The sequence below is a fragment of the Heloderma suspectum genome, chromosome 5 (assembly GCF_057233095.1).
Source record: "Heloderma suspectum isolate Gila_16-S chromosome 5, 16-S_ref, whole genome shotgun sequence".
Classification (NCBI taxonomy): domain Eukaryota; kingdom Metazoa; phylum Chordata; class Lepidosauria; order Squamata; family Helodermatidae; genus Heloderma; species Heloderma suspectum.
Genome location: NC_139462.1, coordinates 23,431,083 through 23,446,433, shown reverse-complemented (window position 1 = coordinate 23,446,433; position 15,351 = coordinate 23,431,083). Strand labels below are relative to the sequence as shown.

General features: G+C 43.8%; 1 protein-coding gene across 8 annotated transcripts in view; it reads right to left on the bottom strand.

The window, feature by feature from the left end:
* The window catches only part of AFF1 (ALF transcription elongation factor 1), a 234,480-nt gene that overhangs the window by 37,061 nt on the left and 182,068 nt on the right, over positions 1–15,351 (bottom strand). For all 8 annotated transcript variants that reach the window (XM_084855558.1, XM_084855561.1, XM_084855563.1 and 5 more), the window contains 6 exons: positions 13,512–13,575; positions 9,899–10,035; positions 6,269–6,340; positions 5,462–5,555; positions 4,458–4,501; positions 3,156–3,385 (listed from right to left, as the gene is read on the bottom strand). In XM_084855558.1, coding sequence (XP_084711684.1) covers positions 3,156–3,385; positions 4,458–4,501; positions 5,462–5,555; positions 6,269–6,340; positions 9,899–10,035; positions 13,512–13,575 — 641 coding nt within the window. The remainder of the gene's footprint in view (positions 1–3,155; positions 3,386–4,457; positions 4,502–5,461; positions 5,556–6,268; positions 6,341–9,898; positions 10,036–13,511; positions 13,576–15,351) is intronic.

Here is a 15,351-nt window from a genome sequence, read left to right as displayed (position 1 = left end):
TTGAGTCCGATTAGGTAGCCAACTGTGGATCCACCGGATCGTTGTTTCATCTAGCCCACTTTGAGCTAGTTTGCTCATCAGGATATCATGGGGCACTTTGTTGAAAGCTTTGCTGAAGTTGAGGTATATTATGTCTACAGCATTCATCCGGCAGGAGTTGTTCTTGACAAATCCATGGTGGCTTCGAGTAATCACTGCATTGTTTTCAAGGTGCTTACAGATGGATTGCTTTATCATCTGCTCCAGACTTTTCCCAGGGCTGGATGTCAGACTGACTGGTGTGTAGTTCCCAGGTTCCTCCTTTTTACCCTTTTTGAAGATAGGGACATTAGCCCTCCTCCAGTCATCTGGCACTTCACCCGTCCTCCATGATTTCTCAAAGAGAATAGACAGTGGTTCTGAGAGTTCTTCTGCCAGTTCCTTTATGACTCTAGGATGCAGTTCATCTGGCCCTGGATATTTGAACTCATTCAAAGTAATTACGTGTTCCTTGCCCATATGCCTATCTATCTCAAGCTTCAATCCTACCCCATCACCCTGTACTTTGCCTTTGCCAGGGGGGTCACAGACCTCTTTTGGGAGAAGACTGAGCCAAAGTAGGAATTGAGCACTTCTGCCTTTTCTTTGTCATCTGTTATCATTTTGCCATCCTTATTTAATAGCTGAACCACCATTTCTTTCCTCTGTCTTTTATTATGCACGTAGCTGAAGGAAGCCTTTTTGTTGCTTTTAGCATTTGTTGCTTGTTCTCAGCTTTAGCCTTCCTGATGCCATCCCTGCAATTCTGCGCTACCTGCCTGTACTCTTCCTTTGTTGCTTGGCCTTCTTTCCACTTCCTATATGTGTGCTTATTTGTTTTCAGGTCATCTCTAAGCTTTTTGTGAAGCCACACTGGCCTCTTCTGTTGTCTTCCTCCTTTTCTCCTTGTTGGAATGGTTTGTAATTGTGCCTTTGAGAATTTCCTTTTTTAAACCTCCCACCCATCTTGGACTCCTTTTCTCGTTAGAGTCGCTTGCCATGAGACCTTACTGATCATTGTTCCGAGTTTATTAAAATCAGCTTTCCTAAAATCCAGGATACGCGTTTGACTACACTCGGCTTTTGCTTCCCTTAGAACCAAGAACTCAAGTTTACCATGGTCACTTTCCCCCAGAGTTCCTGTAACTGCTACTTGATCCACTAAGTCATCTCTGTTGGTTAGGATCAAGTCAAGGATAGCCAGTCCTCTAGTTCCTTCCTCTACATTCTGTAGGAGGAAGTTATCCGCCACACAACTCAGGAATTTCTTCCCCTGGCCTGTGTCTTTTCAAGGAGATAAGCAACTTGCCAGTGAACTCTCTTTACCCACAAGCTCAGCTATCAGCCTCCTTCCCCTCCTCAGCCATTCCCTACATCTATCTCCCTCTTCCTCCCACCCTCCAACCTGCTAGTCATATACACTAAACCATTGCTTTTAATGTGTCTGCTTTAATCATTACAACTGGGACTCTGTATGACTAAAATTTAACCTGATAAAATGCCTATTGCCTTAATCTGATCTTTTGAATGAATATTTTAGTACTTTTCAATAAATTACTTCTGGGCCGAACAACTGTGTTCACCAAATCCCCTTAACTTCTTATGATGCTAAGCTTTGGCGTGTGGAGTGCTGGATATTTAATGAGATTCCTTCAAGTGTCAAGCTTGCATGTGTAAAAGTGTGCACAGGCATACATCTGTGCAAAAGGGACACTTGGTAACAAGTGCTAGAGACAGATCTGACCAACTGCTAGATTTCATTTTTTAAAAACAAAAATGGAAGGATAGCTACTATGGTTACTTTGTCCCAGCAGCTCTCAGACCATCCTGGAATCTGTTTTCCACTTGCACAGGCAAGTAGAAAACTTGCCTGTGCAAGTGCGTGGGGAGGCCCCCATTCATGTGGGTGCTGGGATGTGATCAAAGCCTCTGCATGCACGCTAGAGACAGGGAATCTGTGGGGCAGCCAAATACAAGATGCAGGACACTGGGTGGGTATGTGGTCTCTTAAGTGACCTCAATTACTTTCAATTAGTCCACGGAGTCATTGGCTGCAAGTCTCTAGTCAATTCTCCATTTTCCTTTTAAATTTATCCATTTTTTAAAAAGAATTTCTTTTCATAGCACAAAGTTTTTATTTAAAATTAATAAAAAGGCCAATCGAAGCAGACACATTGCTTTGGACTGTAAGCATTTTTCTTTGGCATTAATGCAGTACATACTGCCCAACCAAGACTTCGGGTTAAGGCTGATTCACATGTTCAGCAGGAAAACATATCTACCACGGATTAATACGACATTTGCAGCAGTAAAACATCCTCAAGCGCAAAAGTGGAGATATGCATTTGTAAATATGCAATGGACATGCACTGGGGCAAGCCTTCCCCAATCTTCTGCCTTCCAGATGTGTTTAACTAAAACTCCCATAATCCCAAGCCAAAAGGTACATGGCCCTGCTGGATGGGATGATGGGAGTTGTAGTCCAACACATCTGGAGAGTGCCAAGTTGGGGAAGACTGCACTGGCCAGCCATTGTTCCCTTGCCAGTATCCCATAGTGTTTCCTTGCATGTTTGCAAATGTGTGCCTCTTATAGTGGGGCTGGGGAAGGAGTGGCTCTCCAGATGGTGTTGGACTCCAGTTCCCATCAGCCCCTGCCAGCCTGGCCAATGGTGAGGGATTATGGGAGGGCCACACCTTCCCCAACTGTGCTTTACAGCAGGGGTGGGCAGAAAGTAGATCTCCAGATGTTTTAGACTTCAACTCCCAGCATCCCCGATCATGGGCCATGCTGGCAGGGGCTGATGGGAGCTGAAGTCCAAAACTGTTTGGAGATCTACCTTCTGCCCATCCCTGCTTTACAGTATTTACTGCTGCCAATGCTGATGTTGAATAGATCAAGCCCAGGGACTGCTCCATCTTGCCCACCATCGTCTTCAGGATATCTTCAGGATATCAAGCAGAGTCCCTACAAAGCTCTGCTCCCCGAGATAGCTTTAAGAGATGCCACTTGAGCCATGGGGGCCCTCCAAAACTGTCTTGCCAAATGACGAGCGAAATTTGGCACGTCATTTGAGCGGAAGCTTTAGGGAGCAGCACGCTCAATGTCAATCGGAACACAAGGAAACAAACCCTTACTCTTATTCTTCCTGGCCAAGACATCAGCTTGTTCCCAGAGATCATAGGCATAGAGAAAATAAGAAGTGATGTTGACGAAGGAAGAAGTGATGGTTGGGATAAAATGGGGGACGTTGACTGAAGAGCCGATGCCGCCACTTCCGCAGCTGCTGGCACTGGAACCTGTCTGGGAGCTCACAGAGCTGGCTGGAGAGGGCATCGGGGAGAGAGGAGAAGGCGTGCCCGTGCTCCTGAAGGACAAAGCACAACATGGAACAATATCATCGTCGTCCCCATCACGCACACCAATAGCGAACTCAGGAGCAGGCTATGAAGCCAAAGTAGGGCTGTTTAGAAGTAAGAGGGAGGCATCAGCATGTTTGCAGAAGTACAACAAAGTTTTAGGGAGGGAATCTAAGCCCCCCCCCCCACACACACACACAGCTAAATGGGGACTGTGCATGCTCGGTCGCCACAGAATGCCAAGTGTCTGTTGCAGGGGAAGCAGGGGCAGGAGACATTGGAAAATCAGGGGTGCAGGGAAAATGGGATGGAGTATCCAGAAAGAAGGCATGGGTAGCATCCTGGGGCACTCCAACACTGCAACAGTCTTTTGCAGGTCCCACGTGTCTCAACGGCCTGACCCACCACAGAAGCGATGAATTTTTAGCATGCCGCCTGCTGGAATACTTTTGCAGTGTGCGAGAAGCGCTGTGAACTGGCGAGCTGCAATCTATTCACTTGTGACATGTCAGCATGCTCTCTCTCTCTCTCTCTCTCTCTCTCTCTCTCAAAATATTTGTTAAAGACTGGCAAATATTGACTTGTAAGAATTCTATCCTGCTCTTCCTCTCCAAGGAACACAGGGGAGCAAACATAGTGCTTAAGCCACTTGACCCTCACGAACGCCTTGTGCAGTAGGATAGCCTGACAGACAGCAACTTCCTCAAGGCTCTCCAGTGAACTTTACGTCTGAAGAGGGATTTGAATCCAGATCTCCCCAGTCCAAGTCTAACCAACCTGGTTCTGACAACCACTCTCGTTTAAGGAGACTGACAGAGCAATCCCGTATGTGTCTACTCAGAATTAAATTCCATTAAGTTCTATGGGGCTTACTCCAAGGTAAGTGGGTATAAGATTACAGCCTAAAAGTATAACTACAAGCTTCAGGAGAAAAACCCAACAGAAATTTCTGATCCACCCTCTGACAGTGATCCTTAAACCTGTTTCAAACTGGTTTAAACTTCTGACTCTTGAGTCTTACAATTACAAAGAATCAGGTACTTATAACAAGAAATGGATTTGGATATATTCAAGTACTACCTTGCTACACATGGAGAAGGTGCTTGTGTGATTCTAGAAGAACTCTGCAAGAAGGAATGAAATTGTAGTTAGTCCACAACTGACACCAACTCATCCAACGCAAGATTTATGATTGCATCTTGAAAGATGCAAAGTACGGAACAGGGCACCAAAAAACAAAACAAATCCCCTTCCAGAGACGCACGTCTATGTCATGTGGAAAGAGGAGATAAAAACACAATGATCTTGTGAAGCACCTACAGGAAGTCCCCAGAGTTCACATATCACACTTAAATCCACCTCTTCCATGACAACGGCCAGGTTCAGATGTAACAATTTCAGTCTGATAAACTAAGGTTTGTTTGGCATTTGGGCAATTTAATTCAAGACTTCTGGAATTCGTTAAACAATAGTTTCCCTTTCAGTCCAAACTGGGAAATTGTGGTTTAACCTCTAACTATAATCCTGATTTGCAAGCCAGGATCAAACTGGGGTTTGCAATCCTTGTTTGTGGCCAGAGCTTAAACCATGGTTTCCCAGTTTGGACATAATGGGAAATTAAACTCCAGAAATACTGCATTAAGACTTGTGAAAGAAGACAAGACAGAATGGGAGGGGGCCATGCTCATTCTTGGTTAAGGTTCAGATTGTTAAGTCTGGAACAAAGAATTCTGATCTGTTCTGATGGTATGCCCAGTGGCCAGCTGGAAGAAAAACACTGCTCATATGTGAGCAATCTAACCTGGAAGCCATGAACTCACATAAGATCACTGCTATCCTTCTGCATAAAGAAAGAAAACACACACAAGAAAAATCGTTTTCTTTTCACAGAAGGGGAGCCATGGTCTTAAATGGGTTTGCTGACACGAGTAAACAATTTGCTTGAACAAACAATTCGCTCCACCACAACATAGCGTTGGAACCAACTCAAAGACTCATTTCCCAAGGTGCTTTTTTTTGCAACCCAGTTCTGAACTTGCGTTAGAACCAGGCTTCTCTTTCAAATTGACATTTTCATTCTCTACCTTGAAGTGTTCATTAAGGGTCCGGGAATACTTTATTGCCGTGTCCTTTTTGTAGCGAAACATTGCCATGTACAGAATGGCTTGGCAGCGCATGCTGTGAAAACACAATGAACATGGAACATATATGACGCTGCCTTACGCCAAGTCCAGCACTGGTCCAGCTATTGCGTACTCTGCCTGCCTGCTCCAATTCAAGGCAGAGAGAGATCGCTCCCACCCTCGGCTCCCTGACAATCTTTTATGCAGAGATGTTGCTGGGACTGAGCCCAAGACCTGAAAAGTACAAGCTCTGTGAGAAAGCTGAGGCCCCTCCTCTACGCTTCCGTTCCGGCCATGCTATCAGGGGACTGAACTGGAGACTTTGTGCATTCAAAGCATATGCTCAACCAGTGAGCTATGATCTCCTCCCCATGAAAATACAATACATAATGGCATATTTAAGCCAACGCAGTGAAGCCGACATTATCACTCATTAGGACCTAATGAGAAAAAAAAAGGATTTTGTATTATTTCCTAATGGGCCTCACTTTCATTTTCTCAACTGTCTTTACAACAATCCCAAAGGTAGGCCACTGTAATTATTACACTGTATCTATTGAAATGCTGTTTTCCAGAACAGCAAGCAATACAGAAGATGGACAAAAAAAGGTTATGTCTTTTGGCTGGGGGGGTGGGAGCCTTTTCTAAAGCTACCTAACTCATGGCTGGGCCTTTTTCCATTAATATTTTATTTTAAATCAATGTATTACTTTTTAAAGCTCATTCCTCATACTACAATGCTTGAAAGCTGAACAAAGATGCACTCACCAAAACACAATGAAGATTTTTTCAGGCGTGGTTGTAGATGAGTCCGCAAAAGATTTTAATGCCATTATGAATCTGTGAGAAGACAAAGTAACTGTTTTTAATAATAAAACCATAAATTTGACTTATTCAACTGGCAATGAAACAGCACTCTTTTTTTACAGGGGAGAACACTGTTGATTTGGATCACCAACTTTTTCTGTGGCTTCTGCATTGCATGATTGTGGCTTGCTTATTTTTTCTCATCCCGATAGTCCACGTGAATCTGAAGAGAAAACGTACTTAGCTGTATGGTTCCCCCTTTTAGGGAGCACTCCGATGGGTTGTGCCCTGGGTACTCCTAAGCCCCCAAACTCAGAGGCTTACCAGTTTCGTATGCAAAGAGGGGGGTGCCTTGTGCCTCCCCGTGCTGCATTTTAGCTAGATGGGCGATTTTGCCCATCTAGTGGAAGCTTTGGGGAAGGGAAAGGAAGGGAAGCAGGCTGAGGTGGCCACAGGAAAGATCATAGGAATGCCACCCTGGCCTCCTCCCTTCCCTGCCCCCAGGAACACCTCTTTTCCCCCATCTCTGCGCTCCATTTACCGAGCATGGAGAGGCAGATGGCGCAGTTCTCTCCACGCCGGCGGGAGAGGGGGGACGGTTTCCTGGCTCCAAGCTTGGAGCGCTGTCTAAGAGCATGGAGCCGGGAAACCAAAAAATCCTGTCTCCCAGACGATGTCTAGAGGTCATAGGGTTGCTCCCTTAAAATCTGAAGTAAGAGTGCAACACTGTAGTCTCTCAAGGGGCATCCTAGAGGCCGTAGGATACTCCAGACGATGGACTATCCTCCTATGGACTGAGAGGGGGATTTGCAGCAGAGATTGTCCCTCAATTGGTGTTTGAAAGCTCCACCGCCATGGCTCCTTTGACAGCGTTAAGGGCAAAAGTGGGGTGTCAGGGATAGATTGTCCCCTTATTCTAAGGATGCAGTACCTCTGGGAGTTCCCCAGAATGTCACACACCTTTCCCCGGCTCCACACCTTCCCCCCCGCAACTCTCGACTGTTGGGCAGTTTCTCAGCTTCGGCACCTCAGCCTGGCCTTGCAGGCACAGTGGTGCCCACAGGTGCTGCACTAGAGACCCCCAGATCTAGAGTGAGTCTTGGAGAACGCGCAGGAAGGGAGCACAGGAACTTGGGAAGCTGCCTTATACTGAGCCAGACCATGGGTCCATCTAGCCCAGTACTGCTGACACTGACTGCCAGCAGCTCTGCAGGGTTTCAGGCAGGAGTTTTTTCTGCCCCACCAGGAGATGCCAAGGGTCAAATTTGGGACCTTCGGCATGCAAAGCAGGAGCTCCACCACACAGCAACAACCACTGAGCTATGGGTAAGAGAAGTTATGAACTGTATTTGACTACAAAGAAACAGATGAGGATTTGTTGCTTTTCCCCTGGTCACCATCACCCAACCCTTTGAGAAAAGAGCCAGCATGGTGTAGTGGCTAGAGTGCTGGACTGGGAGTTGGGAGATCCGGGTTCTAGTCCCCACTCGGTGACTTTGGGCCAGTCACAGACTCTCAGCCCAACCTACCTCACAGGGTTGTTGTTGTGAGGATAAAATGGAGGAGGAGGAGGAGGATTATGTACGCCACCTTGGGTTCCTTGGAGGAAAAAAGGCGGGATATAACTGAAATAAATAAATAAATAAATTGGGTTCACATGATTGCAAGGAAGGAATCTGGGGCTATTTTGTTTATCTGGGGATAAATACTGTTCGCTTATACAATCCTATGTATAGCTACTCAGAAGCAAGTCCCATTATGTTCAATGGGACTTACTCCTAGGAAATTGTACATGGGATTCCAGCCCATGTTACTTTTGTGGGGAGGTTGGCAGCCTGGTCCTCTGTATTTTTACTCAGAAATAATTCCTTGGTTGTGAGTGTGGTACTACAGGCTTAATAAACTGTCACCCCCATTCCACTCCACCGATGTGGCTACCCTTTCAGCTCAATTCTATGCATATTTTGCTGTTTGTGGGTTTTTTTCCTTTTTGCATTGACTGTCGCTTCAGTGGTGACAGAAAAGCACTTGGTACATGATCAGAAGTACTTTCTCCATAACACAGCCACAGTATTGAATCAGAACTCCTTGGCTGAATCCTGGTAAAGTCTTGGCACAAATTAAGTTGGGGGAGGGGGGAGAGAAGAGAACAAGAGCTTGCACATAATGAGGAGGAGGTAGAGGAGACTTGCAAAAAACAAAAACAAAGCATGCTTTTATGAAGAGTTGCTGGAGGAAGAAAAAATGAGGAAGGACTGTTGTGTGGACACAGAATGTATATGATCTGGTGGTTGCAACAGGTGTAGTCAGTGCTTAATCTTTAAAAAGGAAATGCTGAGGTTTTAATCTCCATAGGGTATATTCCATCGCTATGAAGTCTGTAAGGAGGGTTAAGCTGTAATTGCTCAGTGGAGAGAGAAAAGCAATCTGCATATGCTTAGAGGTGCTCTTGATTTCACAGTTATATTTGCTAATATTGGTGACATGTAAATAAATTCTAGTCATTCTACATTTGTATGTATTAACACATGCAAATTTGCATCACCCCAGATCTTTTAAGTACCTAGCAACACCCCTGGTTGATATTACTTTGTTATATATCAGGCTGCTTTGGTAGGGTTGCCCTTTTGCTCTTTGAGGTTTTATTGTTTTATTTTATTATTTTATGTTACTATTATTATTAGCTTAGATTCTTAGAAATGCAGACTCTGCTTGCGCAATGGTGTTTTATCATCACCTCCTCCTCCTCACTGAGGCCCCCCAAATCTATACCTTTAGATAAAGATATAAAGTTTTATTTTAACAAGACAGGACTATATAAAACAGGTAGATAAAAATGCTTTTATACAACTTAAAATGTGAACATAGTAACTGCATCAAAAAAGAAATTACATCAAATTCGTAATCTAGCGGCAGCATTTACCATACCAAAAAGAGATTCTTTCAGCTAATGAATAAATAGGGTCCCTTTCTCGTGCCAATACAAGGGGGCTGTAGCCCTGTTGTATCAGCACACTACCGCCCCCCCCCTTCTCAATCCGAGCCACTACATTTGTGGATTTGATTTCAATTGTTGTCCGCCACCGCAAAGAGGTATATCTGGATTGGCTGGCAGGATATACATTCTACAATGATTTACAGTGCAATCCTATGCATGTCTACTCAGAAATAACTTCCAGTGGGACATATTCTGAGATGAGTATAGGATTGCAGCCTTAATGAATAAACAAAATGTAATTCAACCAGTGAACATAGGAAGCAGCCTTATACCACATCAAACTATTTTTCCTTCTAGGCAAGTAGTAACTATTCTGAGCAGTGATAGCTCTCCAGGGTCTCAGGCAAAAGTCTTTCCCAGTATCCACTACCTGTTTGTTCCTTTTAATTAGCGATGCCAAGATTGCATTCCATGCAGAAAGTTCTGGTTTCAAACGCTGTACATCTGAGCTAAGGCCCCTTCTACATGCAAGTGTCCAAAAAGAATGTCCCCAATGTAGCCATATGCAGAAAGAGTACAAGCTGGATTACAAGCAAAACCAGAGAAGGCACTGACTAGGCCTGCAAGTGTCACAGAGATAGCTGCTCACTTACTTGAGGAGGTCTATGGTCTCTGCAAACATGGTATAGGCTGGCTTTGGTGAGAGGGGATCAGCTTCCATTGCAATGCCACACTCAATGAAGGACAGGGCAGCATCAAAGTATTTGAAGGCCTTTCCAACTTTGTCTGACTGTTGGGGAGAAGGAAAGTGCTGGTCAGTTAAACAGGAGTTCTGATGCTTTGTGCCCTTCACTCTTTGGATAGTCACCCAGAATTCGATATGGGAATTGCTGGCCTCACAGTGACTGGCAATTGTGTTGTTGTTGTTGTTGTTGTTCAGTCGTGTCCGACTCTTCGTGACCCCATGGACCATAGCACACCAGGCCTTCCTGTCCTGTGCTCTCTCCCAGAGCGTGCTCAAGTTCATATTCATTGTATCGGTGATTAAAAGCACTCCCCCCGCCCCCTATGAATGGAATATCTGAGCTTAGGAGAACAGAGCCACACCACACCACTGGGAATTTTAACTTGACCATCTAATAAGACCGTTCAAAGAAAACACACATATTTTGAAGCACTAAACAAGTTTACGACTTGCTGCTAGCGTGATTAGGTCATCCTTTGGAAGGAACACAATGCACTCAGAAATGGGTGCACTGGAGCGGGCAGCTTTCCTCCTTACTGCTGCTGAAGGTAAATGGTGTTATGCAACAGGGTTGACTCTCTAATCAGTAAAAAGCTTTTCAGCCTTCTGAGCAGGAAGGAAACCAAAGGCCAGAGACTATTAACAAAACAGAGACTTTACTTTCACAAGCAAATAAGCACAGCCCTGCATACGCAGATGCTGGGGCTGGCATGTGTCAACGGTGGCCATGGCCTTTTCCAAGCATCCAAAATAACAGGAGATTACCACATCTACAGACATTCCTCAACCACTTGAGGACTGTATTATATTTAGCGGTGTAGAAATATTACAAATCAACCAACCAGCCAACCAACCAACTAACCAACCAACCAAAGTTGACTTGAATAGGAACATAGGAAGACCATTGGCCCCATCTAACCCAGTAAAATAGGAAGAGCACTGGTCAATCTAGTATTGTTGACACTGACTGGCAGTGGCTCTCCAGGATTTAAGGAAGGACTTTTTCCAGCCCTTTTTGGAGATGTCAGAGATAGAGATACCCAGAAAAAAAATCAGAAAAATTCAGAAAAAAAAAGTTTTTGTTTTTTCCTGAAAAAGGACCTCTTTTTTTTTTCTTTCCAAGGATGGGTTTTGTTTCTTCTGAAAAACTGGAAAAATTCAACAGCTTTGCATTATGAAATATTTTCTTTAAAGTATTTATATATTGTTACCCAGCCTTTACTCCCCCCACCCCCATGATTTTAAAAAACTATGTAATAAGAACACTTTTATAGAAAGACTAGAGACGTAAAATGTCTGGAAATAATGAAGCTATGGGGGGGAAAATAGTTTTTAAAAATCCTCTCTGTAAGATTCCTAGCATAGTTAGTTCTTTCATTCCTTATTAAAATTATTGATCTAAAGTATATTTTACTGATAGACATTTATGCTCAGCTTCCCAGCATGTGAGTAGAGTCACCATTGTGCATTTTCTTGACAGTAAATGTGCAGTCTTGACAGCTTGGTCTTGTTCTGTGTTTCTGATGCTGTAGCAGTCCTTTATTGTAGTTCTAATCTATTCAGTCAGTAATTACAAATTTACTGAGTTTACTTTTAAAAGTTTTAAAATATAATGATAATCTTCAAGTCATACATAAAATAACTTTAGGAACAGAAAGGCTGCTTTATGTTCCTAAAGCAGCTCTCCCCGATCTGGTGCCCTCCAGATGTTTTGGACTACAGTGCCTAGCACTCCTGACCACTGGCCATGTGGCCTGAGGCTGATGGGAGCTGAAGTCCAAAGTATCTGGAGGGCATCATGTTGGGGAAGGCTGTCTTAAAGCAACAAAGTGACTTTAGATCTGTATAGAGTGCTGAAAAAAATAAGTATTATTTTTCAATTTTTCCAAAATTTCCAATGTTTCTAACCCCCACTGGAAAAAATCCATTCTTTTCCCCATGGCCTCAAAATTTCCAGAAATTTTACATCTCTAGACAGGGATCAAGCCTGGGACCTTCTGCATGCAAAACAGGTGCTCCACTACTGAGCTAAATCAGTCCCCCGCTTGGGAGGAGCCTTGAACCAGCTCAGTGTTTAGCAAGGGAATAGCTAACCTTTATATGTCTAGAAGCCAGTTCCTCATATTCTGTCCCACTTTAGCATGAACAAGAAACAGAGCCCAAGATGGGGCTACAGCATAGTCTACACATGCAGCAGAATGAGGTTGTACAATCCTGAGCTGCACTACACCACTTCAGGTTGCAGGCAAGGAATACCATGCTTGAATGTTCCCCACGTAAAAACAAAAACAAAAACACTCCCTGCAAATTAGAAACTATATTCTAGTGTAGCCCACAACCTTTTGTGCTAGATTTCTCTTGTAGTGAACTTTTTTTTTTTAATGTAGTGGAGCATTCCGCAATTTGAAATGATAAAGTCCATTCTAATACCTCATGATGCCTCTATGTATTTTTTTACAATATTTATACATTGCCTTTCAACATGAAGTTCTCAACACGAGTTTGCACAGTAAAACTGGACAACAGTTGAAACCCCCTTTGCTCTACATTTTCACTGCAGTTTGTTATTATTTATATTTATTTGTTAGATGTATACGGTGCTCAAGACAGCTATCTTCTGCTCCCTTTCTTGGACAGGATGTGCCCTGACTCTGATAGGTCTCATTTGGCAAACAATATAAATGGCCCTGTGGAGGAAGCTGCTGGAGAGAGACAGTAAGTTATGGTTAAAAAAATTCCTCTCCCTAGCCCTCTTGGTGCCGTTAATAGAGCCTTCCCCAACCAGACACTATCCATATATGTTGCACTACAAGTCCCAGCATGCCCCAGACATGGCTGGCCATGGTTGCTGGGGATGCTGGGACTTGTAGCTCAACACATCTTAATGCCACGCCAAGCCTACATTGTGCACTTTATTGAAGCAGATGGTTAATCATTTCTGTTCCTCAACACTTTTGATTTACAGAACGTTCATCACTTTTCTGTTTTCTTTCTGTCACACCACTCGCATTTTTGCAGACAGGTTTGAGAGAGTATGATTTGCTCATGGTCATGCAGTGATAGCCTATAGCAGAAGTGGGATTTGATCTCAGATTTCCCAGGTTCACATCCAGCTTTATTCACTTCTCCATCTAAGCTTCTTCTGAGCTGACTCATCGTTGCCTCTGAACCTTTATTTTTTATTAAGGTTATCTGTGTGACCTTGATAGTACACTGACCTGGTTTGCAGGATCAGAATAAGCCACAACGTAACCCTCCAACAGCCCAGAGGTTACTGGATTGTTGATTCCCCCTCTAACAAGCCATGTAGCCCAGGTTTGGGCAACATGACAAGCCTCACCCGGATGATGATTATGGAAACACCGCGATTTAAACAAGCCACACTGGTTTATTTTGATTGTGTGAATCGGCCCAGTATCTGGAACTGTTTATATTCATTTGGTGGACTTTTTGGTATTCCTAGGCAAATTTCTTTAACAGATTATTTCTTGTATGCAACCTGATGATGCCAAAGAACGTACCATTGCATCGGCTTTGTGCTTCAACCTTTTGGCCTCCTTTAAGTGAAATTCCACTGGATGTTGTCTGAATGAAGACATAGACGAAGGGGAAATTTAGAAAACACGTATTAATGGCTTGGGCTATAACACACCAAAACCCCCCACCTTTTCCCCGATCACTGGTCAAGATTGGGTGCGTGCGTGAGGAGAGAGAGAGAAGACTGAATGCTTCTCCCAGCACATGAGGGAGGGAGCTATGCTAAACATCTCTCACCAATATGGTAATTTCCCGCATGCACGCACGCACGCACTTATTTATTTATTTAAAACATTTGTGTCCTGTCCTATATCCTTAAGATCTCAGGGCGGCGTACAGGTAAGATCAATTTAAACAGTAAGAAACAACGAATAATTTAAACAGCTAAAAGCATATTAAACCATTAAACAAGCTAATACCAATTAGAAAACTAACACAATAAAACAGTTAAAACAGTGTACAACTGTAGGGAATTCAATTAGCCCTTAAAGGCTTTGGTGAAAAGCCATGTTTTAACTTGGCGCCAAAATGAAACCAATGTCTGTGCCAATCAGGCCTCCAATGGGAGGGCATTCCACAACTGGGGTGCCAAAGCAGAGAAGGCCCTCTCCCATTTATTACATTTATTTTACATTTATATCCTGCCTTTTTTCCTCTTGGAAGAAACCAAAGGCAGCTTACATGGTCCTCCTCATCTGCAATGTATCCTCCCAACAACCCTGTGAATTAGGTGAGACTGAGCGTCAGTGACTGGCCCAAAGTTACCCAATGAGCTTTATGGCCCAGTGGGGACTAGAACCCAGATCTATTCAGTCCCAGTCCAAAACTCTAACGGCTACACCACACTGACTCTTATGTTTTGTTTAATGTGGTTTAATGTTTAAATTTAATTGTTTAATTCTAAATTGCAGTCCCCCACCTGCACTCACAGATGTACTAAGTGTGCACTCCTATACATGTTTAGGCAGAGAAAGTCCTACAAATCCCAGCATTCCCCAACCAGCATGCTGGGAGTTGTATGACTTTTTTTTTCTGTCTAAACATGCATAGGATTGTGCCCTAAAGAATTCTAACACCTTAGCACACCACAGTGTCAGTCATACCCCTTGCTGGCCATCCTGGGTCATTCACTGGCTAATTCGTTTCTCTCTGGAATAATAGCTCTGCCAACACTTTTTGTGTTTAATTAATTTTTTATGATATGCTTTTACTTTTTGGCTAAGAACACAATCAAGTGAAAAGCTCAGAAGACAAACATTCCAACTGGAACAAGAGAAGAACTCATTACTAGTGGAGGCCGAGGTGCTCCCATGTCAGGAGGGTAATGAGTCCACTCCAGGGTTCAGCCAGAACCAGTCAGAACTCTAAAGGAGCTATCCAAGGTGCAAAGCACCTTGGATAGCTCCTTTAGAGTTCTGACTGAAACCCAGAGTGGATTCACTGCCCCACTCACATCGGAGCCACCAGCCTCCACTGCTCATTACGTATGAGGGGGTGAGGGGTTGTAGCATGGAACAGAGAAAAGGAAAAAGTAAAGTAAAAGGAGGGGACAGAAGGAAGGTGTGGAAAGCTGGAGTAATTCTTTGCTAAGTTAGGGCAGTTGTGTAGTCCCTTTGTTTCTTATTTGATTATACCCCACCCTTCAATTTCCAGAGCAGCTTACAAATTAATACTTACATCAGCCTTCACCAACATGGCACCCTCCAGATGTTTTAAATCACAACTCCCATCATCCCTGAGCACTGGCCATGGCTGGGGCTGATGGGAGGTAAAATCCAAAACATCTGGAGGGTACCACATTGGGGAAGGCTGACACACATTAAC